The sequence below is a fragment of the Mobula birostris genome, chromosome 4 (assembly GCF_030028105.1).
Source record: "Mobula birostris isolate sMobBir1 chromosome 4, sMobBir1.hap1, whole genome shotgun sequence".
Taxonomy (NCBI): domain Eukaryota; kingdom Metazoa; phylum Chordata; class Chondrichthyes; order Myliobatiformes; family Myliobatidae; genus Mobula; species Mobula birostris.
In genome coordinates this window covers 20,771,099-20,792,077 of record NC_092373.1, presented here as the reverse complement: position 1 = coordinate 20,792,077, position 20,979 = coordinate 20,771,099, and the positions used below count along the sequence as shown (strand labels likewise).

The following is a 20,979-nucleotide window of genomic DNA, read 5'->3' as shown; positions in this document are numbered from 1 at the left end:
CACAAGTAATTTGGAAAGCATCTAATTCGTCACGCTAGCACTTTGTTGCTTGACAACATTCTAAGTGCCTAATTTCCAAATTTCTCAGGAAAGCTAAGTCAAGTGCCAGCATAGAATGAAATTGGATTCTCGAGGCAGAATCCTGTAGCCTAAGTTGGTAATGACTCTTGCACACTAATAATCAAAGAGACCTGTGGAACAATCAAGGCATATGATTGATATTTTCAGACCATTTTTGTAACATTCTTTTGGGCAATAGTTCAGATATATGATCTAAAGCAGAAAACCAATTGTGAGCTCAATCACTGGATAATAATGTGTAGCTCGATAATCCAATAATAGAAATTGCCGCAGTTACTCTGTAGCCAATAGCTCAAATTTTTTAACATGTCAGTCATCCAGCTAAATGGACAATAATTACAGCAATATTTTTTTAATTTTAAAGGACTACCAATATTGAAACATTTTGTTTCTTACCACTGCTACAATTCTTATAATCCGAACATTTAAACCTGCTCTAATGCAAAGTGAAACAGGAGATCTGTAATGTAACACTATCCATTTATGAAAGGAGAAACACAAGAGATTATGCAGATACTGTAAAACTTGAACAAGACACACGAAGTGCTATGGAGGGAATTAAACTTTCGATGTTTTGGGCCGAGACCATCCACCAGCCCTACTGAAGGGTCTCAGCCTAAAACATTGACTGTTTTTCCCCTTCTATAGATGCTACTTGACCTGCTGGGCTTCTCCAGCATTTTGTATGTTACCCATTTATGTAAGGAGACTGCATGCTGTAATCCATCTGAATTTTTGAGCTTCCAGTTGCCCTTCACAATAAAGCCACCTCACACAGACCTCGATACTTCAGCACCTACATCTACACCTAAACTCAGTGTAAGCAATTCAACATCGATTTCATCAATTCAACATCTGACATCGCCTTTGACTTCCGGTCAAGATGGCGCCTGCGTACACTACTCCTTCAGTCGACATCTTCTGGATAGATCACAAAATCATATATTTCACTAATTGTATGTCTTTTATGTTTAGTTTTCATCTTGAATGTGATTCTGGAACCTATGATTTGCAGTTTGAAGATCGTTTGGGTTTTTCAACACTCGGCAGTCTCCTGGAGGATTCCGGGAGGCAGAGGCAGTGTGCGCGAACCTCATGGCAAGAAGGCTGCGGAATGGCTGCGGGGCGTGAGCTGACGTCCAACTCCATTTCACCGATCAAAGCAATAAGGGAGATTGAAACATAGAGGTGAATGCAGAAAGTGAGTGCCGGCTGCTTGCCTTTTGATCGCTAATGGGAGCGCTCTGCTACAGAGAGGGGAGACTGCCTACTGATTACTAATGGGAGCGCTCTGCTACGGAGAGGGGAGACTGCCTTTTGATTGCTGGTGGGATTGCTCTGCTATGAAGAGGGGAGACTACCTTTTGATCGCTGGTGGGATTGCTCTGCTGCCGCAGAGGGAAAGGACTGCTGCTATGGCTGGAGAAATGTTACCCAGGTTTTCTGCAGTTTGGAGATGGACTTGAACTATAGATTCTTTTTCCAGCCTTACAGTTTTTTTAGATCCTGTGTTTTTATGCCTGATCTTTCTCATTTTTTGTGAGGGAGAAAGTTTGGGGGGGGGGGTTCAATGTGCCTGTTCCATTTTTGTTCATTTTTTGCGCAGGAAAAATGATCACGTTGCTATTGGGGGTTGATGATCATGCTGCTATTCCCTTCTTCCTTTTTGGTTATCTGGAGAAGAAGAATTTCAGTGTTGTATACTTTGATAATAAATAAACCTTTGAACCTTTGTAGATTCTAGTCTTCAGGACTCAGCAATGAATTCAACAATTTCAGATGGTCAGCCCTATTAGTCCAGTATCTCATATCTCCAGCATTCAGGTTTCTTTTCCCTCACCTTTTATATTAGTTTGAATTTCTTCCACTGTAATGCAAAAGAATGTTACACTCTCACCGTGGCTCATAATAAACTAGGCTCCTTAGCTATCTCCGACAAACAGCCATGACACTCAGCATTGCATAGTGAGACCATCTCCAATAAGCAACACACGTCTCGGGTTGGCATGATTCGGGTTCAACCAAACAGCAAAGCTGGAATGTTCCATCAAGGGAGCAAAAGTTATGGTGAATGCTGTGTAAATACAGCCCCATTCGAAGTTATCATCTCCACTAAATAATGGAACTTACACCGGCATAAACTTAAAGTGGAAGTATATTTACAAACATTTCAACTATAACAAACAGTTAATAGAAAAAGGGCCGATTATAGTTAAACCAGTCTAGAATGTGCACATAAACAACGGAGCTCATGCTGAATAGTCGAATGCTTCACTTTATGGAGCGTATGCTTAGCCCACTGCTCTACTCTCTCTATACCCATGACTGTGTGGCTAGGCATAGCTCAAATGCCATCTATAAATTTGCAGATGATACAACCATTGTTGGTAGAATCTCAGGTGGAGATGAGAAGGCCGTACAGGAGCGAGATATGCCAACTAGTGGAGTGGTGTCACAGCAACAAACTTGCACTCAACGTCAGTAAGATGAAAGAGCTGATTGTGGACTTCAGGAAGGGTAAGATGAAGGAACACATACCAACCCTCATAAAGGGATCTGAAGTAAAGGGGGTGAGCAGATCCAAGTTCTTGGGTGTCAAGATCTCTGAGGACCTAACCTGGTCCCAACAATTCGATGCAGCTATAAAGAAGGCAATTATACTTCAATAGGAATTTGAAGAGATTTGATATGTCAACAAAAACACTTAAAAACTTCTATAGATGTATGGTGGAGAACCTTCTGACAGGCTGCATCACTGACTGGTATGGTGGGGGGGGGGGGAACTACAGCACAGGACCAAAAGAATCTGCAGAGGGTCATAAATTTAGTCAGCTCCATCTTGGGTACTACCCTACAAAGTACTAAGGACATCTTTAAAGGCAGCATCTATTATTAAAGACTCCAGCACCCAGGGCATGCCCTTTTCTCACTGTTACCATCAGGTAGGAGAAACAGAAGCCCGAAGGCACACACTCAGCGATTCAGGAACAGCTTCTTCCCCTCTGCCACCCAATTTCTAAATGGGCATTTAATCTGTGAACACTACCTCACTTCTTAATATATATTATTTCTGTTTTTGCACGATTTTTAATCTATTCAATATACATATACTGTAATTGTTTTACTTATTTATTTATTCTCCTATATTATGCATTGCATTGAACTGCTGCTGCTAAGTTAACAAATTTCACAACACATGCCAGTGATAATAAACCTGATTCTGATTCATGGTCTGACTGAAAGACACCAGCCACAAAAATTGAACTTTCCTCAAAGCCCGTTACTAACTGGCTAACTCAGAGTATTGGTACTTCCTCCCTGGAACCATTTGTCTGCACCAATAACTTCTTACAGTGGTGTCTGACCTTTGGGTGGGGTTCCGCCAGCATACACCAGCTCCTTACCATTACCATTCTCCTTCAGCCCAGCAGCAGCATCACTACCACTTCCATCTCCTGTTTATTTCTGGCCCTGCCCTATCACAGACCTTCCCTTTGCTCCCACATTTTCTGCAAATTAAAACAGGTTTTATTTATAACTCTTCCCAGTTCTAATGAAAGTCATTGACTGAAAATTTTATCTCAGTTCTCCGTCCTTTTATGCTGCCTGACCTGCTGAGTTTTCTGGTGTTTTCCCTTTTTATGACAGACATTCATTGGATATGGAATGCCAGTTCAATATTATTAGTATCTTTAAATGTTGACGCGAATCTGTATCATTTTGACTAACTTGTATTTGAATGATTTTCACCTTGTAATTGTAAACCCATGGCTCATGAGAAGCAGCATTGGAACAAGCAGTAAATAGCTAATCACCAGCAACAAGCGTCCTGAGGAAATAAAAGAACGGTAAAAGGAAAAACTGACAATATCAGACCACGCACAAAGAAATGATTTAACAATATGAGCAAAAGAATAGTTGAGACATGTATTTGTGTCCTTTATGGTGTTTTAACTACATGTATCAATACTTTCAAATAAATTGATATTAAATATGCCTTCCAAATGTTGGACCATGGACATGTAAATCAATTTACATTTCTATACTGATACTGCATAATTCAATTTTTAGACCACTTGTATTGTTACAATTGTAATGTAATGCTCAAGTTCCAGTTCAAATTTATTGCCATTGAACCGTACACATATATTACCTCAAACAAGACAATGTTCTGCTTATGCCCCACCTCCCCCTCATACCCCATCCGTTATTTATTTTTATACACACATTCTTTCTCTCACTCTCCTTTTTCTCCCTCTGTCCCTCTGAATATACCCCTTGCCCATCCTCTGGGTTCCCCCCCACCTTGTCTTTCTCCCCAGACCTCCTGTCCCATGATCCTCTCATATCCCCTTTTGCTAATCACCTGTCCAGCTCTCGGCTCCATCCCTCCCCCTCCTGTCTTCTCCTATCATTTTGGATCTCCCCCTCCCCCTTTCAAATCTCTTACTAACTCTTCCTTCAGTTAGTCCTGACGAAGGGTCTCGGCCTGAAACGTCGACTGTACCTCTTCCTAGAGATGCTGCCTGGCCTGCTGCGTTCACCAGCAACTTTGATGTGTGTTGCTTCAGTGTTCCTCCAAACAAAGGTGCACAACACAGTACTTATAACACATAGTAATATTATCACAATAAATTAACAAGTAATAAGTTTTAAAGTTCAAAGTAAATTTATTATCAAAGTACATATATGTCACGATATACAACCCTGAGATTCATTTTCTTGCAGGCATACACAATAAATCCTTAATAGAATAATAACCAAATAGAATCAATGAAAGACCACACCAACATTATGTCTGCATGTACAATACAAGTTAAAAAGTAAACAGTATAACATTACTGTTGCTTCATACATGATGAGACCTAGGTGATGGCAGAGAATTCAGTAGTCTTATGGCTTTGGGGAAGAAGCTGTTTTTCATCCAAACAGTTTTTTTTCCAAATGCTATGGTACCTTCTGCCTGATGGTGGGAGTCAAAGAGGTGGATGGGAGATATCACTGATGATGATAAGGGCCCTGCATATCAGTGTTCCTGATAAATATCTCAAATGGGAGACCCCACTGATCCCCTCAGCAGTACTTGCAATCCTTTGTAGGGACTTGTAATTTCAGTACCAGATGGTGGCGCACAGCTGGTAGATTCATAGCTCTGACACCTCCAAGAGGACTACAACCTTGTGATTTGAAGGATTGTGTGCCTCAACCCGGACAGCAATGTTGGCCAGAGTCAGGGCCTTGTGCTTTGGCTCTTGGTAGGGTCACCCATGCCAAACAGGTCAAAGAGTAGAGGCCAGACTAAGAGTCCTCCAGGTTCGGGGTTCAGCTCAGGGCTAACAACCCTGACTGGTAAAACAAAACCGTTAGGGAAACAGCAACGGAGAATCCTTCTACATTGGAGTGTGACAGTATTCCTGACCCCCACCTGGGAGTGGTGTGACTGACAGCAATGAAAACTGTGAGGAAGCTACCGGCACGATGAAGGAAGCCCTGAACACTGCCGGAGATGGAGGACTTTCATTGCTGCCCTGAACACCAGCAGTATAATGGACAGTAAATAAGTCACAGCTCTTGGACAGAGCTGCATAATGAAAATGAAATGTTCATATCATGCATTAATACGACTTACTTACCGATTATTTTGACAGGTTCACAATCTACACCATTTCGTGCATAAATGCCAAATTGAATGCATAGGAAGAAATGGCCTAGAGCTAGAAAGAGATAACAAATTGTACATATCTTGCATGTTGAAACATTCACCATTCTATCCATAACTGGCTTTATCAGTTTACAACAAGTGTTGTTATAGACATATGTATTTTCAAAGTGACTTATGCACTCAGTTGCCTCTATTTAGTACAAGTGTCATCACTTGAGCCTGCACAATGAGAGCACTGCTTTCAAAAGCAGCATGTTTTTAGAACCTGCATTATGCAATAGAACCCTGTTGTGAATAGCTACAGTTACAAACAGAGACCTCTGGAGTTAATTTCTTTTGGCCATCGACAATACCCTTACCCTATTTTAGAGCAATTAGACATGCAACCATTTCAATATTAGAGCAGAACAATACAAAGCTACATGTTGTTGACAAGGGCTGCAGCTGGGTTTTGATGCCTGAGTGAAGACAAATAGGAGAAGTAACTTTTTCCACACTGAGGGTGGTGCGTAAATGGAACAAGCTAGTAGAGGCGGGTACAATTACAACATTTGAAAGATATTTGGACAGGGTCATGGGTAGAAAAGTTATAGAGATGTGGGTCAAATGCAGGTAAATGGGACAAGCTCAATTAGGCAAGACATAAGACAAAAATTCTGGGCTCTTTGTATTATAAAGTAACTTAATTGATGAGCGTAAACATATAGTAAATATAAATTTTGTTAATTATGCTGAACACAATTATCATACATTACCTTCACTGATTTACAGAAGTCTCACCTTCTATTGCTATAGAGGCCATTAGCATCTGATAGCTTGAATGCAGTAAATGTCTTCTCTTCAAATAATCTACAAAAAAGTTTTGAAAGGCTTATTCTCATTATAAAGCTACTGCATATAATGTTCTCATTATAACGCTACAGCAAATACATTAGTTTGTAACAGCAGATTACTTACAAGCAAAATATATACAAACTCCAAGTACAATTACGAATAACAACACTGAAAGTATGTGTACTTCAAGAATACCTGCAAAATGGAAGGATAAAGATCATAAACACAAGGAATTCTGCAGATGCTGGAAATTCAAGCAACACACATCAGAGTTGCTGGTGAACACAGCAGGCCAGGCAGCATCTCTAGGAAGAGGTACAGTCTATATTTCAGGCCGAGACCCTTCATCAGGACAAAGTCGGTCCTGACGAAGGGTCTCGGCCCGAAACGTCGACTGTAACTCTTCCTAGAGATGCTGCCTGGCCTGTTGCATTCACCAGGATAAAGATCATGTTTAGTTTGACCACATCCATAAAACAACTAAAAACAATACTGAACATTTTTACCTATCTGATTGGCAGAAAAATGTCTTCTCCATAAACTTTTCCCATTCAACATTTTAATTTCGTATTCCAATTTTATTTCTCCACCCTAATTAAAAAGCAAAGAATACAATGGCTAACATAAAAAAAATGCCAAGCAGTAGTTCCATCCAAGCACAATCTTACTCATATCGGAATTTTTTTTTTATAAGCATTGTAGTCTCCTTTCAACACATCAACTTACATTACTTGCAATTGACATAAGCAATGCACATATTTAGCCTTGCGTATAGTCAAGAACAGGATGTGGATTTTACAAATTTAGCCACACAGACATGCATTCCAACTACAGAAGCAAAGAAAGTGAACTTACTTAACATGCTTTATAACACTTTAAGCTGCTTCACAAACTATTAATTATCTTAAATCCATGGTTACTATGAAAGCAAATGCAATTTTACACAACAATAAGAAATGCTGGGAAAAAAATCAGCACATCAGGAAGCATTTGTGGAAAGAGAAACAGTTAATGTTTCAGGTCAAAGATGTTTCATCAGAAATGTAAAGAGCGAGAATCTGACATGATCCTAGTGAAAGCTGGTGTGAGTTTGAGTGCTAACTTGTCCACCCCAGTTCCTGTTTCTGGGCTCTTAAAATTCAGTATTTCCTCTGAGTTTGAATCACATAAGTATCTCAGGGAACAAAGTTAACCATATTCTTTGTTTTGATCATAGCACCAAAAATCTTTCTTCATTTAACTCATATTTTTAGCACTACGGCCATGTTCTTCTTGTTTTTTCACAATATCAAATCCACTAACACCTGTCAGATATATTTATCTTTATTTTAATGATCTTCATTTCAACCTTACTGACAGCAACATATCCATTCCTTTTCACTTATAAATACAAGGCTAAAAGGAGAACAATGAAAAAATAACCAGTTTTATCATATTAAAAATAATTTGATGAGGTCCTCTGATTTTCCACCACATTTCTGACTGCCCCAGGAAGAGAAGCTGGTATCTTCCGAGCATTTATCCCAGCCAAAGAGCAAAGTAATCAGCTTACTCCAGTTACATCTGCTGGAATGTGCCTAACGCCCAAGGCATTTCAACCAGCCAGGGGTTCCTAACCTTTTTGCTGCCATGGAGCAGCAAGGGTTCAGTGGACCCCGGGTTGGGAACCCCCGCATATCAACTCTCTCCTATGGAGGGGGAAGTGCTCACTTTTATGTATTGCCTCCCTCAAAATGCCGGACTTCAATGATCAGAACAATGCAACTGGTTCTACTATTCCTGCACATTTTCCTCTTGAAGAGGACTTCTTAAAAACTTCATTAAAAAAAATCATGAATGAATACCACATTCAGAACTACAGGATTTTAAATGGATTATGTAAATTACAGCTTTCCTTACAGTCTAACAATAGCTTGATTTGCATCTGGTAATCAGTGTAGAAAATGAACTTCATACCCTACAATTACTGATTGCAAGGAACCACCATCTCTCCCTTGCTGAATGGAAGTTGAGTGTTTTTTGACAATCTGTGTAATTCATTCCATTCATATCTATCACCTGCATGAGAAAAATATAAAAGAAGCTATCAATGATATTACTGAGAGTTTTTACATACTTTTTTTGAATCAATTCATTAGGGCATGTTTATAAGGATGGATTTTCCGATTAGATTGATGGGAAAGTTGTCAGTATTTACCATTGCTGCACAGTCAGAAAGTTATGGACTATATGTATGCATAGCTAAGCATAGTAAGTAACTCAGAATGTGTTGTCAATGAACCCACAGGATGTGCCATTTTGTACACTTCTCTAATGTAATCAAGAGAGAAGAGCTCAATGGCTTTATGAGGTTTAGATATTTATTAACCATTTTCATGGTAAAATATATAGAAACATTTTGAAAGAACTGTGAATTTTTCAATGGTATAATATAGTTCCTGGTCACCTAACTTGCTGTGTGGACTGTGATTGCAGGTAAATGTTTTAAAATAGAATGGATTTTAAAACTTTAGCAAGGCTTACAATTCTTTATTCTCTTCCCTGATTCTGTAAGCATGTTGCAATCTTTATTTCTCCAAAGTATTTAAAATAATTAAATCCTTTCTTTTTCTTTCATGGTTTATCAACTGAAAAGGTTATGCCAGAATTGAGTGTCTTGTCTAGAAGACCTCTGAATTAGTCCTGGATAACAACTAAGATCAGGAAAGAGAAGTTAATGCCACAGGGATTACTAGATGTCTATGGTGAGTTACCTTTCTGATCATCAGTAAGCATCTTTCACATCACGTTAATTACAGCCACAGGCAATCAGTACCTACTCTTCCTGAAACATCAACTGTTCATTCTCCTCCAATTACGCTGCCTGACCGCGCGCATGTATGTGTGTTTGTTTTTTTTTCCCAGATTCCCAGCACCTGTAGTTTTCTACGTTTCAGGAAAATCTCTGAGAGGCTTTCAGGACAGAGGGGTGGATGCCTGGTCAGGTCAACTTGGACCTGGACATATCATACACATACATAGTGTACATGCTCTCCAAAATCAAGTTTCGGGTTAGAATCAGAAATTATTGTAGACCCAAATGCTCTACAGAGAAATCCATGGTGTAGTCCAAATTAATGAGTGAGATATAAATAGATTCCCGTAAAATCTGGAGTCAGGCAGGATTGTTTACTCTCCCTGTCTTCTTTATGTGCTGCATGGAACCCTTTGCTGAATCCATTAGGAAGGACAAGAGCATGTGAGGGGTGATGCTGCCAGGCAGTGGAGGTGCGGTAGTCAAAACCCCCCTGTACCTGGACAAAGCCCTCGTCTTCCGCTTGGATCCACAGACAGTTTGCAGATTGATCAGCTTCTGACAGCTATTTGATGTGTCACCAGGCATTAGAGTCAATTGCAGGAAGAGAGAGGTAACTAGCCCAATTTACTGCTTGAAGGTGTTGGGGATCTGCTTCAGAAGGACTGAAGTCTGTGACAAGAATTGGCAATATATTGGAAAAGTCAAACAAAAATTGGGTATATGAAAATAGTGTTCTCTCTCAATAATTGGCAAGAACCTAGTTTTCAGGTGTGGCCTGTTCCTTGCTCTTTCTTCTTGGTAATTAACCATGAGGTCTTCCAGTTTAGCTGGGGGTATGAGATGGATTCCAAAGGATTGCATGCACAAGTCCAGAGAATAAGGACAAAAGTGTTCCCACATTGCTTTCATCCTGATAATTGTGTTTGTGTTTGGCTCCGTCAGCCAGCGTGTGAACCCAAAGTACATGGGCACCAAGTGTCACTGTGTGCTGAAGCTCTACCTGTCCCTGCTTTAGCAGGAGGTCAGCCTGGCCCCATTACCACTAACATCCTGCACTACCTGTCCTTCGTGGAAGAGTAACTCCAAGTAAACGCCTTTGACCACAAATCCATCAGTCAGTGGTCAGCCTGGAACAAACTACAGACACTGTGGGACAGGGACTATGAGTATGGTGGTGTGATTCCATGACAGAATGTCCATAGCATCTGGCAGAACACCTCATTGACAGATCTCACCCACATGCCCCAAGATCCTGCTTGGCTGACAGTGAAAGGGTCCTCCCAGACAGATCCTTCCTGTACAGATGGCATAATATCCCCAACACATGCTGTCCTCAGGAAGTGATGAGGAAGAGGCTGTCACCCACCTCTTCGCAGAGGATGTGAAGATGGATACAAGGATCAATGTCCCGGTCCATCCCCAGTAGCTCCATAACAGAGGACTCTCTGATCCAAGAGGTCTCCCACCCCTATATGTGTGACACTTACTGGCAGTGCTGCAGACGAAGGACCCAAAGCAGTGTTGAGGAAGCTTACCACCCTTCTTACAATCTCCTTGACACAACATCATCAGGAAGGAGGTACAGAAGCATCAGAAGTAAGACTGCCAGACTGGGTAACAACTCCTTCCCTCAGGCTGTGAGTCTAATGAATAGCCTGCTCCCACTGAGGTCTCGTCACCAGGACAGCCAGCTGTTAACTGTATAGTTTACTGCTTACCGGTGCTGCATTTTGAATTACATTTTATTAACTTATTTATAACATAAAATTTTGGTTTATGGGCTGTGTGAGAGAATATGTTGTGTGGATGCACCATGGTCTGGAGGAACGTTGTATCGTTTGGTTGTACAGTCAGATGCCTATGAACTTGAACTGTTCCCAAGGATACACACTGAGACAGACATCAAGTGCTGCTGGAAGGATACTGCAAGGTGCTCTTTAATCTGACTGAAACTTGTCTGTGAGGGAATACTTCTGACTGGCTGCAGAAGTGCCCCTGTACAATAGGCACTCCTGTTTGAGTACTGTTGGGGGAAACAGCTTACCTGGGAGAAACGACAGTGGCCGTGCCTCCGGTACAGAGTCCGGCCCTGTAGCTCAGAAGGGTAGGGAAAGGAAGAGGAGGGCAGTTGTAATAGGGGACTCGATAGTAAGGGGGTCAGATAGGTGATTCTGTGGACGCAGTCCAGAGACCCGGATGGTAGTTTGCCTCCCTGGTGCCAGGGTCCGGGATATTTCTGATCGTGTCCAAGATATCCTGAAGTGGGAGGGTGAGAAGCCAGAGGTCGTGGTACATATAGGTACCAATGACATAGCTAGGAAAAGGGAAGAGGTCCTGAAAGGAGAATACAGGCAGTTAGGAAGGGAGTTGAGAAAAAGGACCACAAAGGTAGTAATCTCGGGATTACTGCCTGTGCCACGCGACAGTGACAGTAGGAATGCAATGAGGTGGAGGATAAATGCGTGGCTGAGGGATTGGAGCAGGGGGCAGGGACTCAAGTTTTTGGATCATTGGGACCACTTTTGGCACGGGTGTGACCTGTACAAAAAGGACGGGTTACACTTGAATCCTAGGGGGACCAAAATCCTGGCAGGGAGATTTGCAAGGGCTACTGAGGTGACTTTAAACTAGAATGGTTGGGGAGGTGGGAATCAAATTAAAGAGACGAGGAGAGGGGAGGTTAGTTCACAACAGGGGGATGGGAACCAGTGCAGAGAGACAGAGGGGTGTAAAATGAGGGTAGAAGCAAAAAGTAGTAAGGTGAAAAGGACAAAAATCAAAAAGGGCCACTTTTCAACATAATTGTACAAGGGCTAAGAGTGTCGTAAAAGCGAGCCTGAAGGCTTTGTGTGTCAATGCAAGGAACATTCGTAACAAGGTGGATGAATTAAAAGTGCAGATTGTTATTAATGAATATGATATAGTTGGGATCACAGAGACATGGCTCCAGGGTGACCAAGGATGGGAGCTCAACATTCAGGGATATTCAATATTCAGGAGGGATAGCCATGAAAGAAAAGAAGGTGGGGTAGCATTGCTGGTTAGAGAGGAGATTAACGCAATAGAAAGGAAGGACATTAGCCTGGAGGATGTGGAATCAATATGGGTAGAACTGCATAACACTAAGGGGCAGAAAACGCTGGTGGGAGTTGTGTACAGGCCACCAAACAGTAGTAGTGAGGTTGGGATGGTATTAAACAGGAAATTAGAAATGCCTGCAATAAAGGAACAGCAGTTATAATGGGTGACTTCAATCTACATATAGATTGGGTGAACCAAATTGGTAAGGGTGCTGAGGAAGAGGATTTCTTGGAATGTATGCGGGATGGTTTTTTGAACCAACATATTGAGGAACCAACTATTGAGCAGGCTATTCTGGACTGGGTATTGAGCAATGAGGAAGGGTTAATTAGCAATCTTATCGAGAGAGGCCCCTTGGGTAAGAGTGACCATAATATGGTGGAATTCTTCATTAAGATGGAGAGTGACATAGTTAATTCAGAAACAAAGGTTCTGAACTTAAGGGTAACTTTGAAGGTATGAGACGTGAATTAGCTAAGATAGACTGGCAAATGACACTGAAAGGGTTGACGGTGGATATGCAAAGGCAAGTATTTAAAGATCGCATGGATGAACTACAACAATTATTCATCCCAGTTTGGCAAAAGAATAAATCAAGGAAGGTAGTGCACCTGTGGCTGATAAGGGAAATTAGGGATAGTATCAATTCCAAAGAAGAAGCATACAGATCAGCCAGAAAAAGTGGCTCACCTGAGGACTGGGAGAAATTCAGAGTCCAGCAGAGGAGGACAAAGGGCTTAATTAGGAAGGGGAAAAAAGATTTGAGAGAAAACTGGCAGGGAACATAAAAACTGACTGTAAAAGCTTTTATAGATATGTGAAAAGAAAAAGATTGGCTAAGACAAATGTAGGTCCCCTACAGACAGAAACAGGTAAATTGATTATGGGGAACAAGGACATGGCAGACCGATTGAATAACTACTTTGGTTCTGTCTTCACTAAGGAGGACATAAATAGTCTTCCGGAAATAGTAAGGGACAGAGGGCCCAGTGAGATGGAGGAACTGAGGGAAATAAATGTTAGTAGGGAAGTGGTGTTAGGTAAATTGAAGGGATTAAAGGCAAATAAACCCCCAGGGCCAGATGGTCTGCATCCCAGCGTGCTTAAGGAAGTAGCCCAAGAAATAGTGGATGCATTAGTGATAATTTTTCAAAACTCTTTAGATTCTGAACTAGTTCCTGAGAATTGGAGGGTGGCTAATGTAACCCCACATTTTAAAAAAGGAGGGAGAGAAACCGGGGAATTATAGACCGGTTAGCCTAACATCGGTGGTGGGGAAAATGCTAGAGTCAGTTATCAAAGATGTGATAACAGCACATTTGGAAAGCGGTGAAATCATCGGACAAAGACAGCATGGATTTGTGAAAGGAAAATCAGGTCTGACGAATCTCATAGAATTTTTTGAGGATGTAACTAGTGGAGTGGATAGGGGAGAACCAGTGGATGTGGATTTGGATATTTGGATTTTCAAAAGGCTTTTGACAAGGTCCCACACAGGAGATTAGTGTGCAAACTTAAAGCACACGGTATTGCGGGTAAGGTATTGATGTGGATAAAGAATTGGTTGGCAGACAGGAAGCAAAGAGTGGGAATAAACGGGACCTTTTCAGAATGGCAAGCAGTGACTAGTGGGGTAACGCAAGGCTCAGTCCTGGGACCCCAGTTGTTTACAATATATATTAATGACTTAGATGAGAGAATTAAATGCAGCATCTCCAATGCGGATGACACGAAGCTGGGCAGCAGTATTAGCTGTGAGGAGGATGCTAAGAGGAGGCAGGGTGACTTGGATAGGTTAGGTGAGTGGGCAAATTCATGGCAGATGCAATTTAATGTGGATAAATGTGAGGTTATCCACTTTGGTGGCAAAAACAGGAAAACAGATTATTATCCAAATGGTGGCCAATTAGGAAAAGGGGAGGTGCAATGAGACCTGGATGTCATTATACACCAGTCATTGAAAGTGGGCATGCAGGTACAGCAGGTGGTGAAAAAGGCGAATGGTATGCTGGTATTCATAGCAAGAGGATTCGAGTACAGGAGCAGGGAGGTACTACTGCAGTTGTACAAGGCCTTGGTGAGACCACACCTGGAATATTGTGTGCATTTTTGGTCCCCTAATCTGAGGAAAAACATCCTTGCCATAGAGGGAGTACAAAGAAGGTTCACCAGATTGATTCCTGGGATGGCAGGACGTTCATATGATGAAAGACTGGATGAACTAGGCTTATACTCGTTGGAATTTAGAAGATTGAGGGGGGATCTGATTGAAACGTATAAAATCCTAAAGGGATTGGACAGGCTAGATGCAGGAAGATTGTTCCCGATGTTGGAGAAGTCCAGAACGTGGGGTCACAGTTTGAGGATAAAGGGGAAGCCTTTTAGGACCGAGATTAGGAAAAACTTCTTCACACAGAGAGTGGTGAATCTGTGGAATTCTCTGCCACAGGAAACAGTTGAGGCCAGTTCATTGGCTATATTTAAGAGGGAGTTAGATATGGCCCTTGTGGCTAAAGAGATCAGGGGTATGGAGGGAAGGCTGGTACAGGGTTTTGAGTTGGATGATCAGCCACGATCATACTGAATGTCAGTGCAGGCTCGAAGGGCCGAATGGCCTACTCCTGCACCTATTTTCTATGTTTCTACATACAGACTGGACTAAAACTTAGTGCAGCCAATGCTAAGGCTCTGTGGGAAAAGATCACAGTATAGGTTCCTTCCATTTCTGCACACGGAGGGCCAGAGTTGAGTGGAGAAGCCCCTCGGACAATCGTTCACTTGTTCCATTTAATATCAGAGAATATATACAATATAACAATGAAAAGGGCAGATCACCCCCAGAGAGACACACGACTGGCATGGTGGTATATTTTTCTTTTTAAAAGTTTACACTACTGAATGTAATGATCATGAACGCATTAGTTTTCTTTTTCATTGTTTCTTTTGTATAAATTTTTGCTTTTATATAATTTAAAGAAAATCAAGTTTGATTTTGAAATAAAGTTTCCTTGCTTATCTACACTCAAATCAAAAACAAAAGTGACAGTAGCTGAGCCAAGAAGAAAAAGAGATTTCATCCTTCCATCTAATTCATTCAGTTCTCTTCATTAGCTAGAAAATAACTCAATTTCTATTTGACAGATCTCATTATCTTACATCCATCTGACTTGTCCCCTGATAAATACAAAAGCTGAAATAATTACTTAACATTTCTGCTATTTTGCTGTTGCAGTCTGTGATTTGATCCTGTCAATGTCTTAATAATCTTATTCCTAAACCATTGTTCCTTTATAATTATGTAATTATGTAGATGTAGAAAATTATATTCATGCTCCTCTGACTTTTCTACTACTCATTTTGTATTCTCTCTTATCACGCTCTCTCCTGCTCTAATTCTATGCCATCTTGTTCTTGTGTCTTTATTTACCCATAAGCTTTTGGTGTCCAGTTTGTTATTAAGTGGAACATATTTATCCTGAAAGATCTCCAAAGACAATGGTGCTGTACCATAGAGGTAGAAATGAGGACCCTGAACCTCACCTGGGACACAATAGAGATGATAGCCAAAGACACACAGAGACGGCAGACCCTCATTGCTGCCCTAAATGCCAAGGGCATAATGTGCAGTAAGTAAATAATACTTATCTTGGGCTGAATATGGTTATAAAGGTTTCTCTTTTAGTTTACCATCATTGTTTGTGTTATGTTATTATCAACTCTAATTTCTCAAGTTTTCACCCTCTTAAAGAGCATTGTCACATCTACTGTACATTCTTCTCAATTACCAATTTAAATTATTTACAATATAAACAATGTTGCCTTACTTGATTTTCGCATCTGCTCTAATTCATTGGCATTAGCAGATACTTGACCAGCCTCTCAAAGCATTTTTCTTATTATTGAGGTGAGTGCCACAGGACGCCAGTCGTTCAGACATGTTACCTGGGTCTTTTTTGGTACAAGTACAATGGTGGATAATTTGAAACAGGAGGGCACTCTGCACTGGGAGAGGGAGAGAGTAAAAATAACAGTAAACACACCTGCCAGTTGTGCTGCGCACATCCTGAGTACTTGCCCTGGGATGCTGTCTGGTCCCGCAGCCTTGCGACTGTCCACTCGTTGGAAACATCTGTATATCTCAGAGATGACCAGGTTGCAGGCTGCAGCGGCGGCTTTCCTCAGGGGCTCAGAGTTAGCAACATCCAACCGAGCATAAAAGCAATTCAGTTCATCTGGGAGAGAGTCCGTGATGTTGGCAGAACCGCACCGTTTGGCTTTGAAGTCTGCGATAGTATGCAGCCCTCGCCATAAATCACCTGTGCCATTCACTGTGAATTCTGACTCAACCTACTCCTTATATTGTTCTTTCGCAGCCTTGATAGCTGCATGTATTTTGCTCTTTGCCCTACTTAATGTGCATATCTGGTCAAAGAACACTGAGGCTGTCTACAAGAAGGGTCAGAGCCGTCTCTATTACCTGAGGAGACTGAGGTCCTTTAACATCTGCCGGACGATGCTGAGGATGTTCTACGAGTCTGTGGTGGCCAGTGCTATCATGTTTGCTGTTGTGTGCTGGGGCAGCAGGCTGAGGGTAGCAGACACCAACAGAATCAACAAGCTCATTCGTAAGGCCAGTGATGTTGTGGGGATGGAACTGGACTCTCTCACGGTGGTGTCTGAAAAGAGGATGCTGTCTAAGTTGCATGCCATCTTGGTCAATGTCTCCCATCCACTACATAATGTACTGGGTGGGCACAGCAGTACATTCAGCCAGAGACTCATTCCACCGAGATACAGCACAGAGTGTCATAGGAAGTCATTCCTGCCTGTGGCCATCAAACTTTACAACTCCTCCCTTGGAGGGTCAGACACCCTGAGCCAATAGGCTGGCCCTGGACTTATTTCATAATTTACTGGCATAATTTACATATTACTATTTAACTATTTATGGTTCTATTACTATTTATTATTTATGGTGCAACTGTAACGAAAACCAATTTCCCCCGGGATCAATAAAGTATGACTATGACTATCTCTTCTTTATTACATAACATAGGCTGTAGACTATATCTGTTAGTGTGGTCAATCTTAAATTGCTCTTAACTATCCTCATGCATTCCTTGAAATGAAATTGTTTTATTATTGTCACATGTACTGAAATATAGTGAAAACCTTGCCTTGCACAGTGTTCTTACAGATCAAATCATCACACAGTGCATGGAGGTAAAACAAGGTAAGCATATAAGAGAATGCAGAATAAAGTATAACAGCTACACATAAAGTGTAGTGCAAGTAAACAATAAGGTGCAAGATCATAATGAGGTAGACTGTGAGATCAAGGGGCCATCTTATCTTATAATAGAACCATTTAATAGACTTATAACAACAGGATAGATGCATCGAGCCCGGTGCTACGTGCTTTCAAACTTCTGTATCTTCTGCCCGATGGAAGAGGGTAGGAGAAATGTCTGAGGGGGATGGGGTCTTCGATTATGCTGTTAAAAATTTGAATCACACGGCTATGGTCACTTCTCTTTGTAGTTGTTAATGATTTCCCCCACCTTTTCCCCAAATATGCTACCTACTCTACATGATGAAAGAACATTTGTTTTTCCTCATTTACCATTCATCACAGTGCACATAACTACAGATAAATACTGAATATATACCTGGCAACCGGACAATGGAAAGTCATGAGTGAGGTTCAACAGCTGATTATTTCCAGTGGCAGCCACTGCTTCTTTACTCCAACAGCTCTAATTGAACATTTTCAGATTAAAGTGAGTATGAATAACAGAACAAGGTAATGCTATATAAAAACAGAAATATTCAACAGACAGCAACTGAACAGAGAAACACTATAGAGAGAAAAATAATGTTTAAGTTTCAGGTCAATGGCCACTAACTATCACCAATAAAAAATATTAAAAATAAAACAAGCTGGGGCTCCCTTGTGGCTATGTATGGAGTCCAACTCTGTTGTCAATTCCTCCTTGCCAGCCATGCTGTTCTCCAAGTCAGAGAGGCCTGGGACTTCAAAAAGCTTGAGTTTTGTTTTGAAAAATTCCGTCAGAATTCTAAATCAGATTAGGAGTGCTCTGAATTTACCAGAGACCTCTGTATAAACACCAATCTGTTTCAATCACTCCTTTCTACCCTCATGGTCAGATAAAACTTACCATGCTTGGAGGGAGAAGGGTCTAGTTTCTATTGAAGACCTGTACATAGAGGGACGGTTTGCAACATTTAGTCTGCTGAAAGAAAAATTTGAGCTGCCTCATTCACACTTTTTTCATTATTTGCAAATTAGACACTACGTTCAATCTAAGATTTGTAATTTTGAAATCCTTCCAGGGAAACATATGTTTTTTGATATTTTAAAGAACCCTCCTGACTCCAGGCATCTCGTTTCTAAGTTTGTATGTTTGTTTGATAATTGCACTGTAGCGTCTACTGTGAAGATTAGAGATGCCTGGAGAGAGGAGTTGGGCATTGAATTATCAGAAGCTGCCTGGATAAGTGTTTGTCTATGATACAGGCTTGCTCTGTTAACAGCAGGCACCAACTGATCCAGTTTAAAGTTGTCCACCGTCTCCATTACTCTAAACTTAAATTGCACAGGATTTACCCTTCTGTCTCGCCAAGGGACGGAAGCCACGTTGTCACACACCTTTTGGTTTTGCCCATTACTGACTGGATTTTGATCCAAAATATTCAACTGGTACTCAAAGGCCTATAAAAGATCCTTCCCGTTGGAAGCTGGTCTTGCTATATTTGGCTGCTCGCAATCTACTATTTGTTTCCCTGTAGCCCTACAACAGTCTCTGATGCTGGGGATGATTGTCACCAAAAGACTTATCTTGAGGGAATGGAAATCGCCTTCTCCCCCTTCCTTTCGGAGATGGATGGCTGATATGATCTCAGTCATACAGATGGAGAAACTTAGGTTCTTGAGAGCCAATTCAATTAAAACATTTTCGGCTATCTGGGATCCATTTCTTGCCTACCTGGACGAGGCCGGGGGCAGATGAACAATTTCCCCCCAGTTGATTTCTCACGGCCCTCGTTTAAGATTTAATATTTAGTATTTTTGAGCACTTTGTACAATAAGCATCCTTCTAATGTTATTCTTTCTACAAATGTTTTTCTCTCTACAAACACTGCCTGACCATTATTTTCTGCATCAATTTGAAATGTTCTACTTCTTTGATTTTCAGCATGTCTTTGTTTTTCCAGGACCTTGCAAGTAAATTTAATAGCTCTTTTTGCTGGTCATGAACTGCAGGGCTTTGTCGAGAAATTGGACCAAATAGTTTAGAACAGGGGTTCCCAAACTTTTTTATGCCATGGACCAATATCACTAAGCAATGGGTCCACTGGTCTACACTATGTACAGTGATTTAATCACAGTAGCAGTTCAGGTGTTAGAAAATGTCTCATCAAGATCCCTGATAGGGAACTCTAAATCAGTTCATGATCCTTATCTACAAATTCTTACTGAATCAAATATGCCTCTGCTGCTCCTGACAACATTTTCTTGGCTCAGACTTTAAGAGAGGCCATTTGGGTAAATTATACTTTCCCTGTCATTTACTCCAGCAAGATAAATCTCCACAGAATCCCAAGCATCATTCCAATCCCCACCATTGAGCACATCTTTAAGGAGTACTGCCACAAGAAAGCAGCATCTCATCTGGGACCCTTGCCATCCAGGCCACACTCTCAGACATCCCACCTCTCCCGGAAGTTCCAGGAGTCTCCCGCATATTAATAGTGGCTCCCTGATGCCTGCAAATTATATAAAATGTCCCGGAAATCAATTTTTTTGAGAGAGAGCGAGCGTGAGAGTGACCACGAGAGAGCCGGGGGGGGGGGAGAGAGAGAGGGAGGGGGGAGAGAGAGGGGGGGGAGAGAGAGGGGGGGGAGAGGGGGGGAGAGAGGGGGGGGAGGGAGGGGGGGGAGAGAGGGGGGGGAGAGAGGGTGGGGGAGAGAGGGGGGGAGAGAGGGGGGGAGAGAGGGGGGGGAGAGAGGGGGGGAGAGAGAGGGGGGGAGAGAGAGGGGGGGAGAGAGAGGGGGGGAGAGAGAGGGGGGGAGAGAGAGGGGGGAGAGAGAGGGGGGGAGAGAGAGGGGGGAGAGAGGGGGGGGAGAGAGAGGGGGGGAGAGAGAGGGGGGGAGAGAGAGGGGGGGAGAGAGAGGGGTGAGAGAGCACGCCATGGCAGAGTGTTCCAAAAAAAGAAGAAAATATAAAACGTACATCACCCCAGACTACACTAAAGTGTACCCCTGCCTAATAGGGGTCAAAAATAATGACAGTGTTGCTCGCTGCACTGTTTGCAACAGTGACTTTTCTATTGCCCATGGTGGGTTAAGACTGTAAAAGACATGTTGAGGTGAGTTTAACAGGTGTCATTCGTTCATTAGCATAGCTAACGTTATTTAAACTAGCTGGCTGGCTGCTAAGGAGCTACTCTATTGCAGACATCCCATCTCTCCCAGAGTCTCCCGCAAATTGATGGTGCTACCT

General features: G+C 41.8%; 1 protein-coding gene across 6 annotated transcripts in view; it reads right to left on the bottom strand.

Moving 5' to 3' along the window:
- The window catches only part of LOC140196202 (transmembrane protein 145-like), a 57,445-nt gene that overhangs the window by 17,860 nt on the left and 18,606 nt on the right, over positions 1–20,979 (bottom strand). For 2 of the 6 annotated variants that reach the window (XM_072254993.1, XM_072254997.1), the window contains exons 4-10: positions 18,125–18,211; positions 8,534–8,635; positions 7,084–7,168; positions 6,701–6,772; positions 6,524–6,592; positions 5,715–5,795; positions 3,832–3,910 (exon numbers count right to left, since the gene is read on the bottom strand). In XM_072254993.1, coding sequence (XP_072111094.1) covers positions 3,832–3,910; positions 5,715–5,795; positions 6,524–6,592; positions 6,701–6,772; positions 7,084–7,168; positions 8,534–8,635; positions 18,125–18,211 — 575 coding nt within the window. The remainder of the gene's footprint in view (positions 1–3,831; positions 3,911–5,714; positions 5,796–6,523; positions 6,593–6,700; positions 6,773–7,083; positions 7,169–8,533; positions 8,636–18,124; positions 18,212–20,979) is intronic. The other 4 variants (XM_072254994.1, XM_072254996.1, XM_072254995.1 and 1 more) reach the window with 3 other exon arrangements.